The sequence below is a fragment of the Cucurbita pepo genome, chromosome 4, assembly GCF_057944985.1.
Source record: "Cucurbita pepo subsp. pepo isolate OVF chromosome 4, ASM5794498v1, whole genome shotgun sequence".
Classification (NCBI taxonomy): Eukaryota; Viridiplantae; Streptophyta; class Magnoliopsida; order Cucurbitales; family Cucurbitaceae; genus Cucurbita; species Cucurbita pepo.
Window position 1 is genome coordinate 12,616,330 of NC_141801.1, and position 17,112 is coordinate 12,633,441.

Consider the following 17,112-nt stretch of genomic DNA (forward strand, 5'->3'; position numbering starts at 1 on the left):
TCATTGCAGTTATACTATCATATACATGGTGAAAATGAAAATTGGATTCCATATTCATATTTATCCTTGAAAGGCTGAAAAAGGGCGTTTCTCAAATCTCTATACTGTTGTATTCTCTCCACAACATGGTTGGGGATGGATCATAGTGAAGGTCAAAGTTGAAAAGTAGTGAACTTTCCCTTTGTTCTTCTTTGTTATGCCTCAAATTTCTTATTTTGATCCATGAATACAAAAATCTAACTACAGAAAGGAAAGATGGAAAAAAGAATTGTCATTGGTGCATTGGTGGAGGAGCCATTGGATAAGCTACTGGCATTACATAAGGAGGATGGGGATGGATCCCATGAGGAAGCATCACCGGAGTGCCAACTGCCGATGCCATGTGCCCCGGAGGAGTCGCTACTGGATGCCCAACTGGTGCCCCGTACATCCCTATTCCGGGCAGATGTTGCTGAGGGCGGTGCTTCCCTGGTGGCCCCAAAGCCGGTGGATTATTCTGGTTCATGCCGTTCGTCTGGTGGCCGGTGATCGGAGCTTGATGGGCCATGACGTCGCCACCACCGTTATTAACTGAGGTAATGTCATGAATGCTTGATCTTCTTCTATCTCTGTTCATTGAATTCAATCGAATGAAATATTTCTGTGCATGACTTGCCACTTGTGTCGGTGTCCTGGATATAACAAAGTTTCTTGAAATGCTTCTCCAATCCCCTTTCCCAAACTTGTCTAGACCCAGTAGAAATAACCTGAAAATAGCAATAGTTAAGAATCTATCTATCTCAATTCTGTTCAGCTTAAGAAATCTCTGTATGAAAAAAGGAGGGAAAATGATTCCATTGCTACTCCAGATCTCACAGACCAGAAGAACAAATATCCGGATACACCTTTCTCCTTTTTGGATCTAAATTGATAAATTATATAGCTCTCAAGGAAATGACCCAATATTCGAAGTCGTTGAAAATACACAAACCTGTGTTCTTCCTCCGTCCATGGGATCCCTTTCCTTCTTTCTTGTTCGGACCTGGATCCGCCCTTTGTGGCATGAGAAGACGAGTCGTGGGAGAGCCCAGAAAACCCACTTCCAAAACCTGAATTGGGTCTTTTATTAGTATCAGAGCCAGTAGCCCCATGAGGATGAAGATGACGATCCTTGTCCTTAGTAGAAGCATTAGTTGTTTCTTCTCCAACAGAAGCATAATTTGGAATAGGAACTTGGCCGGCCTCAATGGCACCGACATCTTCAACCAGCATTTGGTAGTGTTGTTTCAAGTCTTCCATGTTCTTGGTTGGAAGCATTGAAGCAATCTTTTCCCACATCTCTTCAGACTCCTTCCCTTCCAATTCTGGAGCATCCCAATGCGTAGCTATGGCATTTTCAAATGCTTTATCTTCTTCTTTGGTCCAGGCAGCTGATCCAGTTGACATGGTGCAGCGATGTTTGGTAAACCCAGGAGTGGAAATGGTAATGGATTAAAGCATGCTGAATTGTTCAGTTTTCTGGGGGAAGAGTCTGGTTTGGAGGGCAAAGGATAGAGGAGAGAGAAGAGTGAAGAATGTGGCGTAGGGCAAGGGAAGGAGGTGAGTGGTGAAACTCTCAATTAAGAGAGGACCACTTTTTTGGGGAGTTGAAGTGACATGTTCTTTGTCATCTTCATCCCCCCATCAATAATCATATTTGCAGAAACTCCTCTAGAGAGAGAGAAAGAGAGACTTTTTGGCCAGACATCAGCAATCATAGAGTTGGTAGTGAGAAATTAGGGGAACACAGGTCCAGAGAATCTTCAACAAAAGAAAAACATGGTGAACAGTAAAATTTCTCACTCCCCATCTGATAGGTGTAAGGCTGATGTCATGATCAGTGGAGGCTTGGGGGAAGGGGTCAAAGGTTGCACTTGCTCAGTCCCTCCCATGTGTTGTACTGATGTTTATTTGGCTCATCAGAATATTAATAATGCACATGATTCTTCAAAAGAAACCAAACCCACGAGCAATTTCCAAGAAAACAAATGTGAGATCCCACTAAGACTCGAAGGGATAGATTATGAGATCCTATATCGATTGGAGAGGAAAACGAAACATTCGAATATGGAAGCCTCGTAGGTTTTGCCTTGTTCTGTATATCCTTACTCAAAAGACTCTATTACAGTCAGACCCTCTTAAACATAAAAGGATTTGAAGTGAATGGGAGTGTCGGCTTCTTTGGTATTGCTGGGTGTTTACCAGAGTTTCTGTGTCAATAAACAAGTCTCCCCCTCTCTCTCTCTCTGGCTACGTGGTCTGTTCTCCACTTCAAGTTGTTGACCCAAAACTGCACCACAAAAAATATACAAGGATCACGTCCACCTCGCTGCTACCCACCGAAAGAGAGAGGACTGAGCGACGCCCAATTGGTCCGCCTATTATACTTGTCTCCTTCCTACTCACTTTTTTCTAGAGTTCGCTAAAACAACTCTTTTTACTCAGGGAGGGTAGGGATGGTTGAGGATTGTTTGGAGAAGAGTCCTACATCGACTAATTAAAGGGTTGATCATACGTCTATAAGTATTATTGGTATGAAAATCTCTTCTTACTAGATGTGTTTTAAAAACCTTTAAGAGAAGCCTAAAAGAGAAAACCCAAAACCCAAAAAGAACAGTATTTACTAGCAGTGAGTTTGAGCTATTACAAATACATCTCCATTGGTATGAGGCCTTTTGGAGAGACCAAAAGAAAAGTCATAAGAGATTATGTCTTTTGGAGAGACCAAAAGAAAAGCCATAAGAGATTATGTTCAAAGCGACAATATCGTATTATTGTTGAAAATTTGGTTTCTATTAGTAACATCTAATCATCGACACGTCTCTCTTTACAAGGGTACGATATTGTCTACTTTGAACATAAAACTCTCGTAAATTTGATTGCTTTAGCTTATATGCCTACGACCTTCCTTTTATCCCACACAAACTTTGTTTGCATTCCCACGTCATTAACAACCTCTTGGTCTCACAGCTTCGCTCCTATACCTATTCGCTCCTCATATATGCTTAGAGTTTAATTTAAAGGAAATTAAAGGGTACAAATGAAATCTTTATTAAATAAATATCTCAACTTTTTCCCATAATATTACTGTCACTATCAAAATTAAAGTCCCAATCAAAAAATAAAGTTGATTTTATTTAGCTATTTGGCAATAAATATCTAGAGATATACATTATGTGGGTATAAATTAATTAGTTTTTTTTTTCTTTTTCTTTCGAATTAATATTTATAATGATAATTAGTATTAAATAATACTCTAATTCACTATTTATTTTGTTTATATTTTTTATATCCTAATTTTCTTGAATAATTAGCGAGTACCATGCATACACTCTTTCAAGTTAAAAGCAAATAAGACAATTAGTCGATCAAAAAAAATTTAAACTTACCGTTCTACATGTTTCACAATATTTGGCTATTAAATTAAATATTAAATACTGTATTTAATTCATTAAAAAGAAAGTCACAAGTTTACAGGAAAAAAAAAAATCATATTGTAAAAGAAAATTTATTTGCAAGAGCTACAACCGATTGGACATAAACTATGAATTATTTTTATTATTTATTATTTATTATTTATTATTATTGACAATTTTAGTTTTAATAACTAAATGACTGAAACACCCTTACACATGAGAAATTGATTGGGGCTATATTCGTCTTCACGCACGATCAGAAACCCTAGTAATGCAAATGCTAGGTATTTTTTCCCTCCATTTGCTTTGGTCGACTCTGCAGTCCGGCGGCTTGTCTTCAATTCTCACGTCCTCTTTCGTGTAAGGTATCTATCCAAATCCTTCTTCGATCCATGGTGGTCTCTTTGGTTCTTTGCTCTGTTCAGATTCGCAGCATTTAAGGCAGTTCTTATTTTGACTTCTCTGCGAGATTTTTGGTTATTTGTATTTTTCTGTTTCTTTTGCCTTTATTCATTACTGTTTTTCATCTGCTGGTGAGAATCACTCTGTCGTTGCTTGTCGAATACCCTGCATAAAATTTTCGAGTACTAATTAAATAAAGACCGTCGTGATTGAAATTATCAAATTAGGGGTGTTTAGCTTTGTAGTTCTTATTCTTGCAGGAGATTGTTTATGAGTTGAAAAACTTGCCATGTTATGCTGATATCTTCCTCGATCCTTGGTTTAAAATATTGAAGTGATTGGAATTTTAACTCGCATGTGCTTTCTTAAAGTTGGGCTCTTTTACTTTTATAGTTTTATAGAACATTCTGGACTGATATTCATAAGCAATTCTGTTTGGCATCAGTTTACTTGTTCCTACACTTAAACTACTCATTGGGTTGTTTATAATGGGAACTTGAAGCTGCATGACCAGTAATTTTTGGTAGATTGTCTTGGAAATTGCTGCTTAGGAGTAATTATTAGGGAAAATATTCGCTTTGGTATTGATTTTCTAAGATTTGTTTTTCGTGTGTTTGTTTAGGAATGGAATCGCAGATCAAGCATGCTGTGGTGGTCAAAGTGATGGGTAGAACCGGATCAAGAGGGCAGGTGACTCAAGTTAGAGTCAAGTTTCTTGATGATCAGAATCGTTACATTATGAGGAATGTCAAGGGACCAGTGAGGGAAGGAGACATTCTTACCCTGTTGGAGTCTGAGAGGGAAGCTAGAAGATTGCGTTGATGGGGATCAAGTTCCCAGTTCTCTGGTTTGCAGTTGCTAAATGTTATTTATCATATCATACCTACAAATAGAATGCTTTACATCATTTTTCCCTATTGAAGTGTGATTTTAGTGACTAGCTTCTCCAAGGCTTTGCTTCCATGGCAGAATATGTGAACTGGATGAGTAATTTAATTGAGTATTGAAACGATAATTTTGTGTTTATTTACCAACTGCTTAATATTTTTGGTGTTACTTCGGTCATGCATATAGGGTTCTTGCGCTTAGTTAGCTCTTATAGGGCTGATTCTTAACAAGATTAAGGTAAGTTTTGGAGTGATTTTGGAACAGCTGAAATTTGTCATGTTCTTAATCTCTTAAAGGGAGCATGACAAATAATTTTGGCATGTCCTAGTGCAAGACTGTTAGTTTTAAATGATGGTTTCAATAATATGCAATTTAGTCTTATCCAAGAAAATATGTAAATAGGTGATATAGGATCATAAAATGTATCTCTTTTCTTACCCCCTTTACCCTTTTCCTTGGTTCTTTTTCATGGAGTCACTTCTTGTCTAGTCATAATCACTGTCTTCCCTCTTCTAGCATCAAAGAAGAGAATCCAAGGAGAACCTTATGAAGGCAAGAGCAACAAAATTCTTTATGATCATCCATTTTGTCTACGTTCCTACTTATTTTACACGTTTCTACTTATTTTACAGTTCAATCATAAGTGAGGTTGAAAGTTTGAGTTCTTCGATCTATTATATTTATACACCACATACTTATTTTACAGTTCAATCATAAGCGAGGTTGAAAGCTCGAGTTCTTCGATCTATTATATTTATACACCACATTTTGAAAAGTTATGTTATCATTTATCCATGTTATTTTCCAACATGGATTTTCCAATTGAATTATGTCCGAGTTGACAAACAAAAGCAACCTCTGAGAAAGATCACTGACCCCATTTTTCATGGTAATTGAAAACAATGTATCAAGGCTACAAATTGATCATTCTCCCAACAATATAACATTCAAAACATCTTAAAAGAAATCCCACGATGGGTAACGTTCCTTGCAACAGCCTCAAATTTTTGGAACCGAAACTATTTGCTTCAACTTTACATCTACATAATAAAAGTTGGATCTGACTCAGTACAAAAATATAAGTTACATATTACAGGTTGACATTATGCTTCCTTTGAAGTAATGAAGACAGTACAAAATCAGAAATTCTAATAAAAAACACTATCATCTCCTGGAAGAACTTTTTTATGATCCATAAGTTCATAGAACGTTGCAGATATTCTCAAGTTGGTTGCCTAAAATGTTGCACCACTGCCATAATCTACCATCCTTGGTCATCTGTTTATCATATCATCATCCTACGTTGTTAGGATGAATCTTAAATATAAAGATTAGGAGAGGTCAAAGGGGTACCTATTAAAACAGTTGCAGCAGTCACAATCAGGGAAAATCTACCCATCCAGTGATGAAGTGAACAAACCAGCGAGTGCTGCCTCTAAAAAATCAGAAGAAAGCTCCTTTGCCTGAGGCTACTTGTTGACTCATAACACGTATTCAGTACTATCTTGGTGATATACCACCAACTTGTACAAGTGGACGCCCTGGAAGTTTCGTTACTTCGGGACTTCCTCGGAGAAGCGATGCTCTTTGTGGATTAAGAAGCAAAAGCTGTTGCATGTCCTTAGGAAGCACATTAAAAACAGTCAGCAGATCGCCTTTCAGTTTCTGGCAAATTGTCACAGAGTCTACATAAGCCCTTCTGGATTCCTGCAGCTGAAGATGATGCTTCAAACATCAATATATGGCTGCACAACCTCTTATAACAAAAAAACATAGCTTGCAGTGTGGATGCATCATATATTGTTTTTAGTGACAGACAGGAAGATTAGTTAGATGAAGGTTGTCTCGTAGCCAAAGGCCACATAAGAAGAAAGATTGGTTGTTTTTCAGGCTCTCGCATGGAGCAAAATCATGGTTCCCCCTCAACAAATATAGTATAAATGTAACTGCCCAAGCCCACTGCTAGTAGATATTGTCCGCTTTGACACGTTAAATATCGCCGTCAGCCTCATAGTTTTAAAACACGTATGTTAAGGGGAGGTTTTCACACCCTTATAAGGATGCTTCGTACTCCTCTCCAAGCGATGTGGGATCTCAAAATCCACTCCCCTTTGGGGCCCAACGTCCTTGTTGGCACACCGCTCGGTGTCTGACTCTAATACCATTTGTAAGAGTTCAAGCCCACCGCTAGTAGATACTGTAATCCCTTGTAATCCCTTCTTGAATGGGTTGGGCTTGGCTTTCCTCCCCCTTTCCTTTTAATCCACATCATTCCTAATTTCTCATACAAAAAGAATCAATGGTCTCCTAAAATACTAAAAAACATCACTTTCAATGTCATCGAACATCCATTTCAATCAGAATCATCTTTATTTTGCATGACGTTGAGGCCCAGACCTCAACAATTTTGAAGGCGCTCAAGAGTGCTTAGAAACTAATCTGGTGCCACAAAGAACACTACGAAATGATTTTGGTAAAGCAAGAACAAGAAATGCAATATCGTGAATAACATTCGTCAGTAAGAATCCAGCAAATATCAGCTAAAATGTAGCACAAGGAATAAAACATGAATAACTAAACAGATCAAAAAGCTAAATGTGTGATTGTGGTTCCCAATAAGGCTAAAACACATTCCTACAAATTGTTCAACTGATCATCAAGCCCAAAATATTCTTTTAAGTTAACTAAGTCATTTCAAAACCATTCAATACCCCTTTCAAATTAACAAAAAGGGTGTAATTGGAAACGAATCGAGAATTTATTGGAATCAAAATAGTGACAGGCATTGTTGGGGAAAAAATACCTCCATTTCTCTTAGAAGATGTCTTTCAATAGCGTTAAATAAGTCGACAACTTCCAACTCGGGCATTTTGGATATAAGCCGTGGTACATCAGCATTGATTCTCGCTTGCCTCCATAGTCTATGCTGTTCTTGTTCGGCAACAGCACGCCTTCTCTCAAACCAAGGCATAAAGTTTGGTCCATTGAGAAACCGCCTGAAAGGAATAGTTTGATAGGTCATTTGATATGGGTGATAACAGAATCCAAAAAAACTATTCCTAATGGTGATGAATACTTCCTATGAAATAAAAGAATACAATAGAATGGCCACATTACCTGTACAAGTCCAGCCAGTTAGATCTCATTCGCTTGGCCAGAAATTTTCCTGGTCCTCTTGTTGATAGATTGGCAAGAAACTCATCAGCACTAAATTGAGGGCGAGAAGGCTCATCAAACGGAGAAGATCCTTCTGAAGGTGTGGTGGTTCGAAAGTATGGCCCAAAAGGAGCCAAAAAGTTGGTCGTAAGTTCCAGGAAGTGTCGACGTAAAATCTCATTGTTAACAACAGACATGGACTCCTCAACCCTCGGTGATAAGCCAGCGTCAATAAGCCGATTCAAGATCGATGTGTCTGGCTTCATTGCTGCAGGATAAGTACTCCAGATGGCTTCCTTATGTTCTGTCATGAGGCTTAGAGGACCATCTCTCCTCAACTTCACAGCATTTAGTAAGTTTGTCGGAGAGAATTTTTTCAAGGACAGCTGCCGAAATCCGAACCCTTCAGGAGTACCAGAAACACTGCCAGAAGAGGACCTGGATGTCTGGGGAAGCCGATTCGCAGTAGAGTTTCCAACTGAGACAATATGAGGAATACTACGAAGGGCTTTAAGGAAGAAGAGGTTTGTCACCCCCAAAACAATAGGGGGGAAAGTAGCTCCCTCTTGAAGTGTGTTTAAGTACGAAAACTCAGGGTCATGAATGGTGAAATAAGGTCTAAAATCAACACTACAAAGAAGAGGAGCAACCAAACTAACAAGACCAGCAACAGCTTCACAACACTGGGGAGGCGTCGGTGCAATGATTAGGATGGGTTCACCAATAAGTTGCAACTCCCACAACAGCCAGAGCTGCAGAAGAAGACCCCGGAATGTACCAAAGAGATCGGAATCGTGGAAAAGACCCTGTGGAACAGACTGATTATTAGGAAGAAAAGGAGCCATAGAGGATGTAGACTCTTTCGAAAACGTCTCGCCATCCATTGGCAAACTATGAGCAGGTGGCAAGTGTGCTTTAAGCAGAGCATTTCCAATAGGAAGCTCCATTTGTTTACCAGTTATAGGAGCAGGCCACATTGAAACACAAGCAGCAATATGCTCAAGAGCCCTACTCCCGATGTCGAAATATAATGGACCCATGATTTGCAACAGAGGTTTGAAGACAGTAGAATAAGGACTATGAGATAAAATAACCACAGACTTCTGCTCTCCACCTCTTCTTAGCCTCTCATCATGTCTCTGCCTATTAAAAACAAAACCATACATGAACTTGGACTTGTTAGCAAGGCTGCTTTTCGATCTTGGAAGTTTCGAGTCATCCATTTCAGTTATCTCAGAAGAAGAAACATTTCTTGGTTGAGAAATTTCCTTCCTTCGAACCCGGAAAAAGAATATACAATCATGTATACTTGACCGGTTCTGATGCTGCGAAATCGAATCGGGAAATGAACTAAATGCAACTTCAAGTTCCTCATCTTGTGTAAGAACGCCTGGAGGGTAGCACTCCTCAATGAGTTGACCCTGTTCAAGATCAAACCTAATAATGCAAAAGGCCACAACCCATTTTTGGAGAGATTCTGGATCCAACTTCACATTAACTTCTGACTTCACAGAAAATGAAGGGGATCGGCTCATTTTGTTGCATCAATCCCAGGACCATTCCCCCTAATCTTCAGTCATCACTATCCACTTACCTCACAAAATTTTCAAGATTTCAACCAACAATCAAGATCAAGGCGGAGCAGCCAACCTAATAATTCCAGTGTTTTCGACCACTTGGACACTTGTACTGAATATAATCAGCACAAAACGATGTACTGAAACCTGCATTACATGCCAATTAAAGGAGATTCAGAAAAATATATATAACCCTTTTCGCTGCTTTACCAACACTGAAAAGTAGCATGAAAAAGACGGAAAAACAAATCCAGAAACCCAAGTGATCTTCCAAAAGTAAACGAAAATTCACGAGTGAACAACTACACTGCTTGCATTACTCCTGGTACAAGATTTCCCCAAATAACAGAAACGAGAGGAGAATAAAACAACAAGACACTATGGACAACCACGGCGACAGTATACAAAGATCTACAAGTGGGTCGCGATTAACCTAAACTGACGACCCCAGTAACAATCAAATTCCAGCCTGAACCAATCTGGATCGACGAGAAACAAGTATCCGAACGAAAGAAAAAAAAAAAAAAAAAAAAAGAACAAATGGGTCCTGACAAAAACCGAAAAGGAAAGCATGTAATATAAAAATTAGGAGAGTGTATGAGAATTAAGGAGGGTCTGCAATGGTTGAAGAGAGAAACGATTGTGTACCGTTTCCGAGTTGGGCTTCAATTGGGGGAATGGGGAAAGGAATTGAATTGAGGCCTTCCTCCAAGGACCCTTGAATTCACTGAGAAATGCCAAAGGAATTGGGTTGTTGGATAGTCGATGGATTAATCACATATTCCGTGAAATTTCTTGCCTGAGATTGTTGTTGTCTGGTTTACTTGCTTACGGGCAGTATGAGCTGTTCGTGATGTAATACCCAATCGGGTTTCAACCTTCGCAAAGTTACCCAAACCAGTCGCCCCGACAAAGAAAACATTCAAAATTCTTACTTTTCTATGTTTATTATCAAACAACAAAGTTCCTTTTTTTTTTTCATGGGAAAGAAGAAAGATATTTTATTTAAAAAATCTTATTATCGCTATAAATTAATTTTAATATGTTTTGGTAAAATCTATCTATATATATATATATATATATATATATATATATATTTTAAATAATTTATTATTATTACTTTTTATTAACAATCTTGCTTAATGGATACATTAAAAAGAAAAATTAAAAAAAAAAAAAACAAGGAAAAAAGATAGTAGAGACAAAGGATTATTAGTATAAAAAAGTCATTTTTGACAAAAGGAATAAATATTTTAAAATGTAAATATAGAAGACCTTTTGTTATGCCCCTATCATCTATCTTGCTATTGCACCCTTATCCCCGAGGAGCGAGGATAGCAACCTTGATTATGTGATTCTAAGATCTCCAGTAAACTCAGGCTCGAGAGGCCTTTACCTGAATTTCTTGAAGAGCACGAGGTCACCTCTTCATCAGGCTGATTATGGCAGCCATTGCAAATAGTTCAACGAGAAATAACTCAATTAGGCAAAGACTTTACCTATCTAATTAAAAAAAGCGAACCAAACAAGGTCAAACCAGCTAATTAGTGTTGACAAAAAATTAGATTCAGTCATGAAATATGAACAGAAGTATGAAGGTTTGCTGTTTGGCAAACATAAAAAACTTGGATTACAAATGAAGTTAAAGTAATTCTATACATAGAGAATTAAGCTAAAAAAAAGGGCCTAAATTATGCAGTGCACGTGTAACTGACTAGATTTCTACTATAATTCCCACTTTATTATTTACATTTGAAGCACAGACGAACTGCATTTTCTATATCAAACTGCTTTCCTTTATCAGCTATCAATCATTATGAACCATCAACATTTCCAGTTCTTCACTTACCAGCAAACCCATCATCAACAACCACTTCACTTCAATGCCTTCACATTAGTTAAGGATGATCTAAACATCGTATACCGCCAATCGTTCTTCGATACAGACACGACAAATTGGGCACTTTTTACACTTCTCACAGCAGGTACTGCAATAATATTCACAACTGTTCGTGAAGCTCGAAGAGGTAACGATATGGCTGCTTAGCTCAATTTCAAGACAAACACACTAGTTCAATAGTATATGTTATACCTGCATAGTACACGATGCCTACATGGAAGAAGAACCACGCTAATTTCCCCCTCGAAACAAACCCGACATAACACCTTTTCCTGTTCAAATCATCAGTGTACCAATGAATTCAGCATATAATGATATGACAGTAGGGAAGATAGAATAAGATCACGAAAATGCTGTCTAGAAGAAAAGGGGGAGAATTTACATTTTGAAGTCTTTCATATTCCTGCTGACTGTATTTGGTGATTTCTGTTTGCTCCCCTAGTGCAGCTTGAAGGCGCCAGACCTGTATGACGACTTCGAAGATCAAATACAGCTCAAATAAAACTAGCAGTAGCATCAACAAGATCAACGACGACTCATTTACTCTTATAGTTTAATGAATTACGAAGTGGAATAATATATCAACATAACGATAACGATGCTTACCTCCTCGGCAAGATCTTTCTTGGGCATCTTCTTCACAATCTCGGGAGGATATCCACTAAACGTATTGTACCTGCATTGTTCATACCCAATAAACCAATGAACTTCTCCCTGCTGATATTCTAAAAGTGAATACTTTTTTTAACATGTTCAACCAGTCACGCGTTCAGGTTTGTAGAGTACTGAGCATTAGAGTTCTCACAAAACTATTCGGAAGGGGAAAAATACGAACCCTGAGGCACCCTCGTGGTACAGTCGTGCCTGCTCCTCTCTACTGCCTTCATCAATTGACCACCATCCCAATAGCCTGTGTTCACCATATCATGTAAGTTCATATTTCATGGACTTGATAACATCATCTTCACAAAAGGGACAACGCTCAAATAAGGATATCACCTCGAACCATGATGAAAGAACTCCAAGAAGGCATGAGCCCTAGCAGAAAAACTGAGATAGGGGGCGGTGCCTGATCCACCTCTTAAGAGAAGTATAACTTTCTCTAACAATCTAGATGCAGCATAAATAACAGCAGCACCTTGCAGTATAAAAAGGGGCGAGAAAAGGACAGGAAGTGGTATATGTTTCGCGCTCGCAGGTGTTCCCTGAAATGTCGATAAGTCTAGATTAAATACAAGAACATAATAGCCACTTTGGTAACTTCACATGTTGTGAACTCAGGGTTGATGCATTGAATGTGCAGTATACCTCTAAATACATGCAGAGTAGGACTTGAAAAACAATTATGGGAATTTTCATGATATGGCCGCCAATGTCTTGAAGGCCACACATTCTGTCTTGATGCTGATCCTGCTCTGGATAAATCATCAGACCGTTGTTCCAATCTAGATATCTAACTACGGCTGATGATGAACAAGTTTCTCTTGTTTGAATATTTCTATGAATCACAGGATTAGACCACTTTGTACAGACGAGAAACGCAAAGCACTCCGCAATGCTGCAACCAAAATATCGAGGAAAACAATTAAATTGGGTTGGTCCATAATGGTAGATGTAAGCAAAATGTAAAAACAGGACATTCTAACGCAATAAGTGCACGAATGTTACCCAAAGTTAATAAATAAGTCCCACCAGCCAAGAGCACCAACACTCCCTGCAATTGATTTTTATCAAATTAGAGATTGATCACCAAGAAAAACTTATGCCTACCAAGATCGACACATATATGCATATTAAATAGATCCATGCCGTTGACTTGACAATCTAGCACTCTAAACCACAGCGCTACATCCATACATAGCCACACGTTATTTTAAATCAAATGAAAGAAGCTATGGCATCTAACATCTGGGAAATGACTATTTAGGGATTAATATAAACGCAAAACGCAGTTCCATACAAGAATGGTGATTTTCAGACCTGGATGAAGTTAACTAAGGTCACATTTCATATATAAAGGATAAGGAGAGAGAGCAAAAATAAGAATAAATAATTACCACATAGCTTCAGTAGAGTAAACACTGTAGCAGCAACGAAGAAGACCATTGAAATGGCAACCCAAAAGTGCTACAGAAACAGAGAAGAAAATTAACTCGTCTCCAACAAGATCCTAATCTGAATTTAAAACAGAATACAAGAAGCGTTCTTCCAAGAATACTCGAAAGGTGATTATATTCGTTTGATATTTGCAAGAGAAGAGTACATTATCTGAATCTGCATCTGGTTGATCATTATCATCTCCTTTTTTCTAAAAATTTTGCTTCTTTTAGAAAATAGGTGTTGCCATTCTAAAACCAAGAATATCCAACCTCACTACGTTCATTAAGAAAATTGGAGATCGCATCCTAACGGCGAACTCAATCCCTGGAATCATAAGAGAACTGGCTATCAAATAATCTAACACATCATGTTTGTCTGATGGACGTTGTTTTTATCTCAAAAGTTAATGTTAAGAATTGTCAAATTGTATGAGAACATTCAGTCTCAACATCCTCTATGTCCACTACCAAAACTAGAGCCAATGTACAGGTTTCCCTCTTCACATAATCAAGATATTGCGAATGAAACAATTTAATGATGCAACAAACCATAAAATATTAAGATTGGGAGATGAATTTTATGGCACAAACACTACGAGGCTAAATACTAGCAGCCACAAGATAATTGATCTCAGCGCAGAGAATATAGAATGTGCTGAGTTCTTTCAAGGGGACATATAACTCAAACAACTTAAAGGATTAATTTAAAGGAGTGGCCTCACAGAAAAGTTCGTTGATTGAGAATCTAATAATACTTACAGGAAGAGTTTCCCATATTGCCTCATCGCTCATGCTTTCATCGTCACCAGGCATTAGTGATCTACACATTCTGAAAAGATAAGAAATGTAAGGTCACACCAACTCACAACAACCTTGTGCATCAAAAGCAGAGCAAGCAGGAAAAGCCAGCAAGCTTGTTGAGAAGGATTATTTGAACTGCTAATTGCATGATACTATACAAACGACTATTCATTCATCAAACGTGCTTTCCGTGTGTGAATCTCCGGTTCAACTTAATATCACAATCCAATCATTCTTAGGCCATATGGGTCGTTGGAATAAATAGGTGAACGTCAAAAATCCACACAGAACAGTTTAGACGAGGTAATTTGTAACAACCCAAGTCCACCGCTAGCAGATATTGTTCTCTTTGGGCTTTCTCTTTCGGGCTTCCCCAAAAAGCTTTAAAATGTGTCTACTAGGGAGAGGTTTCCACACTCTTATAAAGGTTGTTTTGTTCCCCTCTCCAACAGATGTGGGATCTCACTCCTCGTTGGCACTCGTTTCCCTCTCCAATCGATGTAGAACCCCCCAAATCCACCCCCCTTCGGAGTCTAGCGTCTTTGCTGGCAAACCGCCTGGTGTCCACCCTCCTTCGGGATTCAGCCTCCTCGTTGGCACATTGCCCAGTGCCTGGTTTTGATACCAACTGTAACGGCCCAAGCCCATCGTCAGTAGATATTGTCCTCTTTGGGTTTTCCCTTCCAGGCTTCCCCTCAAGGCTTCAAAATGTGTCTGCTAGGGAGAGGTTTCCACACTCTTATAAAAAATAATTTGTTCCCCTCTCTAGCCGATGTGGGATCTCACATAATTCTCACAAGTACAAAGGTGAAGACGGATACAACCCATAAAGTTCATAGTTTAAAGACTAAGCATCAGATAAGACAAAAAAAATATACAGTAAAAATGCATTGATACCTCAATCTATACAACATTTAATGCAGTAAGATAAATGAACAAGTACCTGAAATTATCGATTAAAATGATGATTTCAAAAGCCAGCAATGGTAGAAAGACAATCTTCAAATTCACAGCAGGAAAACCATAAACTGCAAGAAACGGTATTGCATCAATAAACATACCAAACAATACCCTGTTGAATAATGAAAATGAAGTATTGAACTGGAAACAATGCCTCAACATTCTTGAACAGTAAACTTCATAACAATATGAGCATACCAGACAGGCTCTCGAGGTATATACAAAGAAGTAATTCAAATGTTACAAGCAAAGGCGTGGAGACAACGGCATGACAGGGTGCCCACTGTTCAACAGAAACGCATAGCAAACTCACAAATGATGTCATATCAAAGAAACCATTTGGTACCAAATAGAAAATAGAGTCAATCTCAACAAAATGCATTGGCCATTACTGACTTACATGGCGATTATGAGGAAGAGATGGGGCAGGTAATGAGAACCTTCCCCGAGCAACAACGACATGAAACACCCAAAGTGGGAAAAAAATAACCCTGCACACAAAAATTTGTGAGAATACAACGGAAAGAAAGATCATCTCAATCCCTAATCAAAGTGAACCGCAAGGGAATATGAAAAAGAACAGATATCCAAAGCAAAACGAAATTTAAACGCTGGAGAGATCGAAGAACAGAGAAAGAAACAATAAGTAGATGACAGTACCACCAACTGTGGGAGACGAAATGATCGAGCTTGAGAACGAGCAAGAGCGTGAAACAGAAGAGTGAACCGTGGGCCAAAAGTGCCTGCACGGACTTCAACACTCTCCTCCAAGTCATTCCTCCGCCCCCAAACTAGCTTTACCTCAAAAGCCCTCCACCCCTCTTGGACGCACCACTCAAAACCCAAAAACTCGAAAACCCATCATGCAAACCATTGAAAAGAATAAAACCCAAAAACGGAAAAAGAAGAAGAATCAGAAACTGGGTATTAATAGGAAGAATGGGCAAGAAGAATGGACCGGAATTTCTCAAATCTCAATCCCCGCCGTCTGTGTTTGCTTCCCCTATCAACGATTACTTCCTCTAAAAGCCACTAAAAGAATGATTTATAAAGTAAAAGGAGATAGATGGGTCTAATTCCACCACCGGGAAAGAAAAAGGAAACAAACCCCTCTTTCTCTCTCTCTCCCTCTCTCTATTTCTCAGTCGAGAATATTTTAATCCAGATTCTTGCAACTGTTCCTTGTTCCAATTTCGAAATATGGAACCAAGTGGAGGGGGCGTGGTGGAAAACAAAGGAGGCAAATGTCGACGTGATGGGGTCTCATAGAGTTTATGGGAGATTCTAATCTCACCCTCGCGCGTTTCTCAACCACCATATTTGGTGGCTTGCTCCATGTGTGTAGCTCGAATTTTGAACAAGATAATGAACCAGAATAGGAAAAATACTCGAAAAGGAATCAAAATTTGGAAGGTGAAGATGGGATGTTCAAATGTTATTGCCCGAGGAGATTTTTACTTTCGAAAGAGGAAAAAATCTTGAGCCGAAACTTTGGGAATTGCGGATCCATTCCTTCTACACCTCAATAAATTACGTATTACGTATTGGGGTTTTATCTTCCCCCTTTTGAACTGTTATCAAGTGTTTTAACTGCCGCAAACATTAATATTTTCTTCTTTTTTTTCTAAATGAAACATTGAATCCCTTAACTGTAAATGTAACATATGATATGAATTTAACATAAAGTAATACTATAAGATTGCAATGGAAATACACATAAATCACATAGGATTATACAAGTTTTGGGTGTACAGTTGGGGACCCACCACCAAGGTGAAACTTGGTTTCTCGGGAACAGGCGTGGAATACAAAGGATTCCAAGTTGAGTGGAATAATCAGAAACAGAAGGTGCTCATATCAAACTACCCGGAGGTCATGCATTGTGTCCCCACCAT

At 38.6% G+C, this 17,112-nt stretch overlaps 4 protein-coding genes across 6 annotated transcripts; 1 reads left to right on the plus strand and 3 right to left on the minus strand.

Moving 5' to 3' along the window:
* Positions 1-158: 158 nt before the first annotated feature.
* Positions 159-1,580, minus strand: LOC111792378 (transcription factor MYBS1). The gene is made up of 2 exons (XM_023673787.2): positions 971-1,580; positions 159-746 (listed from the first exon to the last, which is right to left on the minus strand). Exons 1-2 carry the CDS (start codon positions 1,423-1,425, stop codon positions 272-274), a joined length of 930 nt encoding a protein of 309 aa, XP_023529555.2. The 5' UTR covers positions 1,426-1,580; the 3' UTR covers positions 159-271.
* A 2,060-nt stretch (positions 1,581-3,640) lies between these two features.
* LOC111792379 (small ribosomal subunit protein eS28z/eS28y) lies at positions 3,641-4,862 on the plus strand. Of its 2 annotated transcripts, none has more exons than XM_087123276.1 (2): positions 3,641-3,799; positions 4,459-4,862. In XM_087123276.1, exon 2 carries the CDS (start codon positions 4,461-4,463, stop codon positions 4,656-4,658), a length of 198 nt encoding a protein of 65 aa, XP_086979402.1. In that variant the 5' UTR covers positions 3,641-3,799; positions 4,459-4,460; the 3' UTR covers positions 4,659-4,862. The 2 variants fall into 2 exon arrangements, with proteins under 2 accessions (XP_086979402.1, XP_023529556.1); XM_023673788.2 differs by having other exon boundaries at positions 3,646-3,794.
* Positions 4,863-5,650: 788 nt separating this feature from the next.
* Positions 5,651-10,379, minus strand: LOC111792380 (uncharacterized). Of its 2 annotated transcripts, none has more exons than XM_023673789.2 (5): positions 10,106-10,379; positions 7,842-9,604; positions 7,528-7,720; positions 6,078-6,437; positions 5,651-6,002 (listed from the first exon to the last, which is right to left on the minus strand). In XM_023673789.2, the coding sequence occupies exons 2-4, from the start codon at positions 9,413-9,415 to the stop codon at positions 6,225-6,227; spliced, it is 1,980 nt and encodes a 659-aa protein (XP_023529557.2). In that variant the 5' UTR covers positions 9,416-9,604; positions 10,106-10,379; the 3' UTR covers positions 5,651-6,002; positions 6,078-6,224. The 2 variants fall into 2 exon arrangements, with proteins under 2 accessions (XP_023529557.2, XP_023529558.2); XM_023673790.2 differs by lacking the exon at positions 10,106-10,379 and adding an exon at positions 9,891-10,049.
* A 622-nt stretch (positions 10,380-11,001) lies between these two features.
* LOC111792383 (uncharacterized) lies at positions 11,002-16,739 on the minus strand. Its single transcript, XM_023673792.2, has 14 exons — positions 15,878-16,739; positions 15,618-15,708; positions 15,416-15,500; positions 15,201-15,285; positions 14,216-14,285; positions 13,415-13,484; positions 13,026-13,071; positions 12,666-12,915; positions 12,357-12,562; positions 12,193-12,267; positions 11,964-12,033; positions 11,740-11,820; positions 11,550-11,629; positions 11,002-11,445 (listed from the first exon to the last, which is right to left on the minus strand). Exons 1-14 carry the CDS (start codon positions 15,991-15,993, stop codon positions 11,367-11,369), a joined length of 1,404 nt encoding a protein of 467 aa, XP_023529560.1. The 5' UTR covers positions 15,994-16,739; the 3' UTR covers positions 11,002-11,366.
* Between the last annotated feature and the right edge of the window lie 373 nt (positions 16,740-17,112).

Bases quoted from the DNA above. Each gene is read 5' to 3' on its own strand.
- LOC111792378 (XM_023673787.2), bottom strand. From the start codon at position 1,425: ATGTCAACTGGATCAGCTGCCTGGACCAAAGAAGAAGATAAAGCATTT. The intron at 747-970 runs GTTTGTGTATTT...TGCTATTTTCAG, and splicing joins TGGACGGAGGAAGAACACAG to GTTATTTCTACTGGGTCTAG.
- LOC111792379 (XM_087123276.1), top strand. From the start codon at position 4,461: ATGGAATCGCAGATCAAGCATGCTGTGGTGGTCAAAGTGATGGGTAGA.
- LOC111792380 (XM_023673789.2), bottom strand. From the start codon at position 9,415: ATGAGCCGATCCCCTTCATTTTCTGTGAAGTCAGAAGTTAATGTGAAG. The intron at 7,721-7,841 runs GTAATGTGGCCA...TATTCCTTTCAG, and splicing joins AACTGGCTGGACTTGTACAG to GCGGTTTCTCAATGGACCAA. The intron at 6,438-7,527 runs GTATTTTTTCCC...CATCATCTTCAG, and splicing joins ATCTTCTAAGAGAAATGGAG to CTGCAGGAATCCAGAAGGGC.
- LOC111792383 (XM_023673792.2), bottom strand. From the start codon at position 15,993: ATGACTTGGAGGAGAGTGTTGAAGTCCGTGCAGGCACTTTTGGCCCAC. The intron at 12,916-13,025 runs GTAACATTCGTG...TTTTGGTTGCAG, and splicing joins GACTTATTTATTAACTTTGG to CATTGCGGAGTGCTTTGCGT. The intron at 12,034-12,192 runs GTTCGTATTTTT...TGAACAATGCAG, and splicing joins TACCACGAGGGTGCCTCAGG to GTACAATACGTTTAGTGGAT.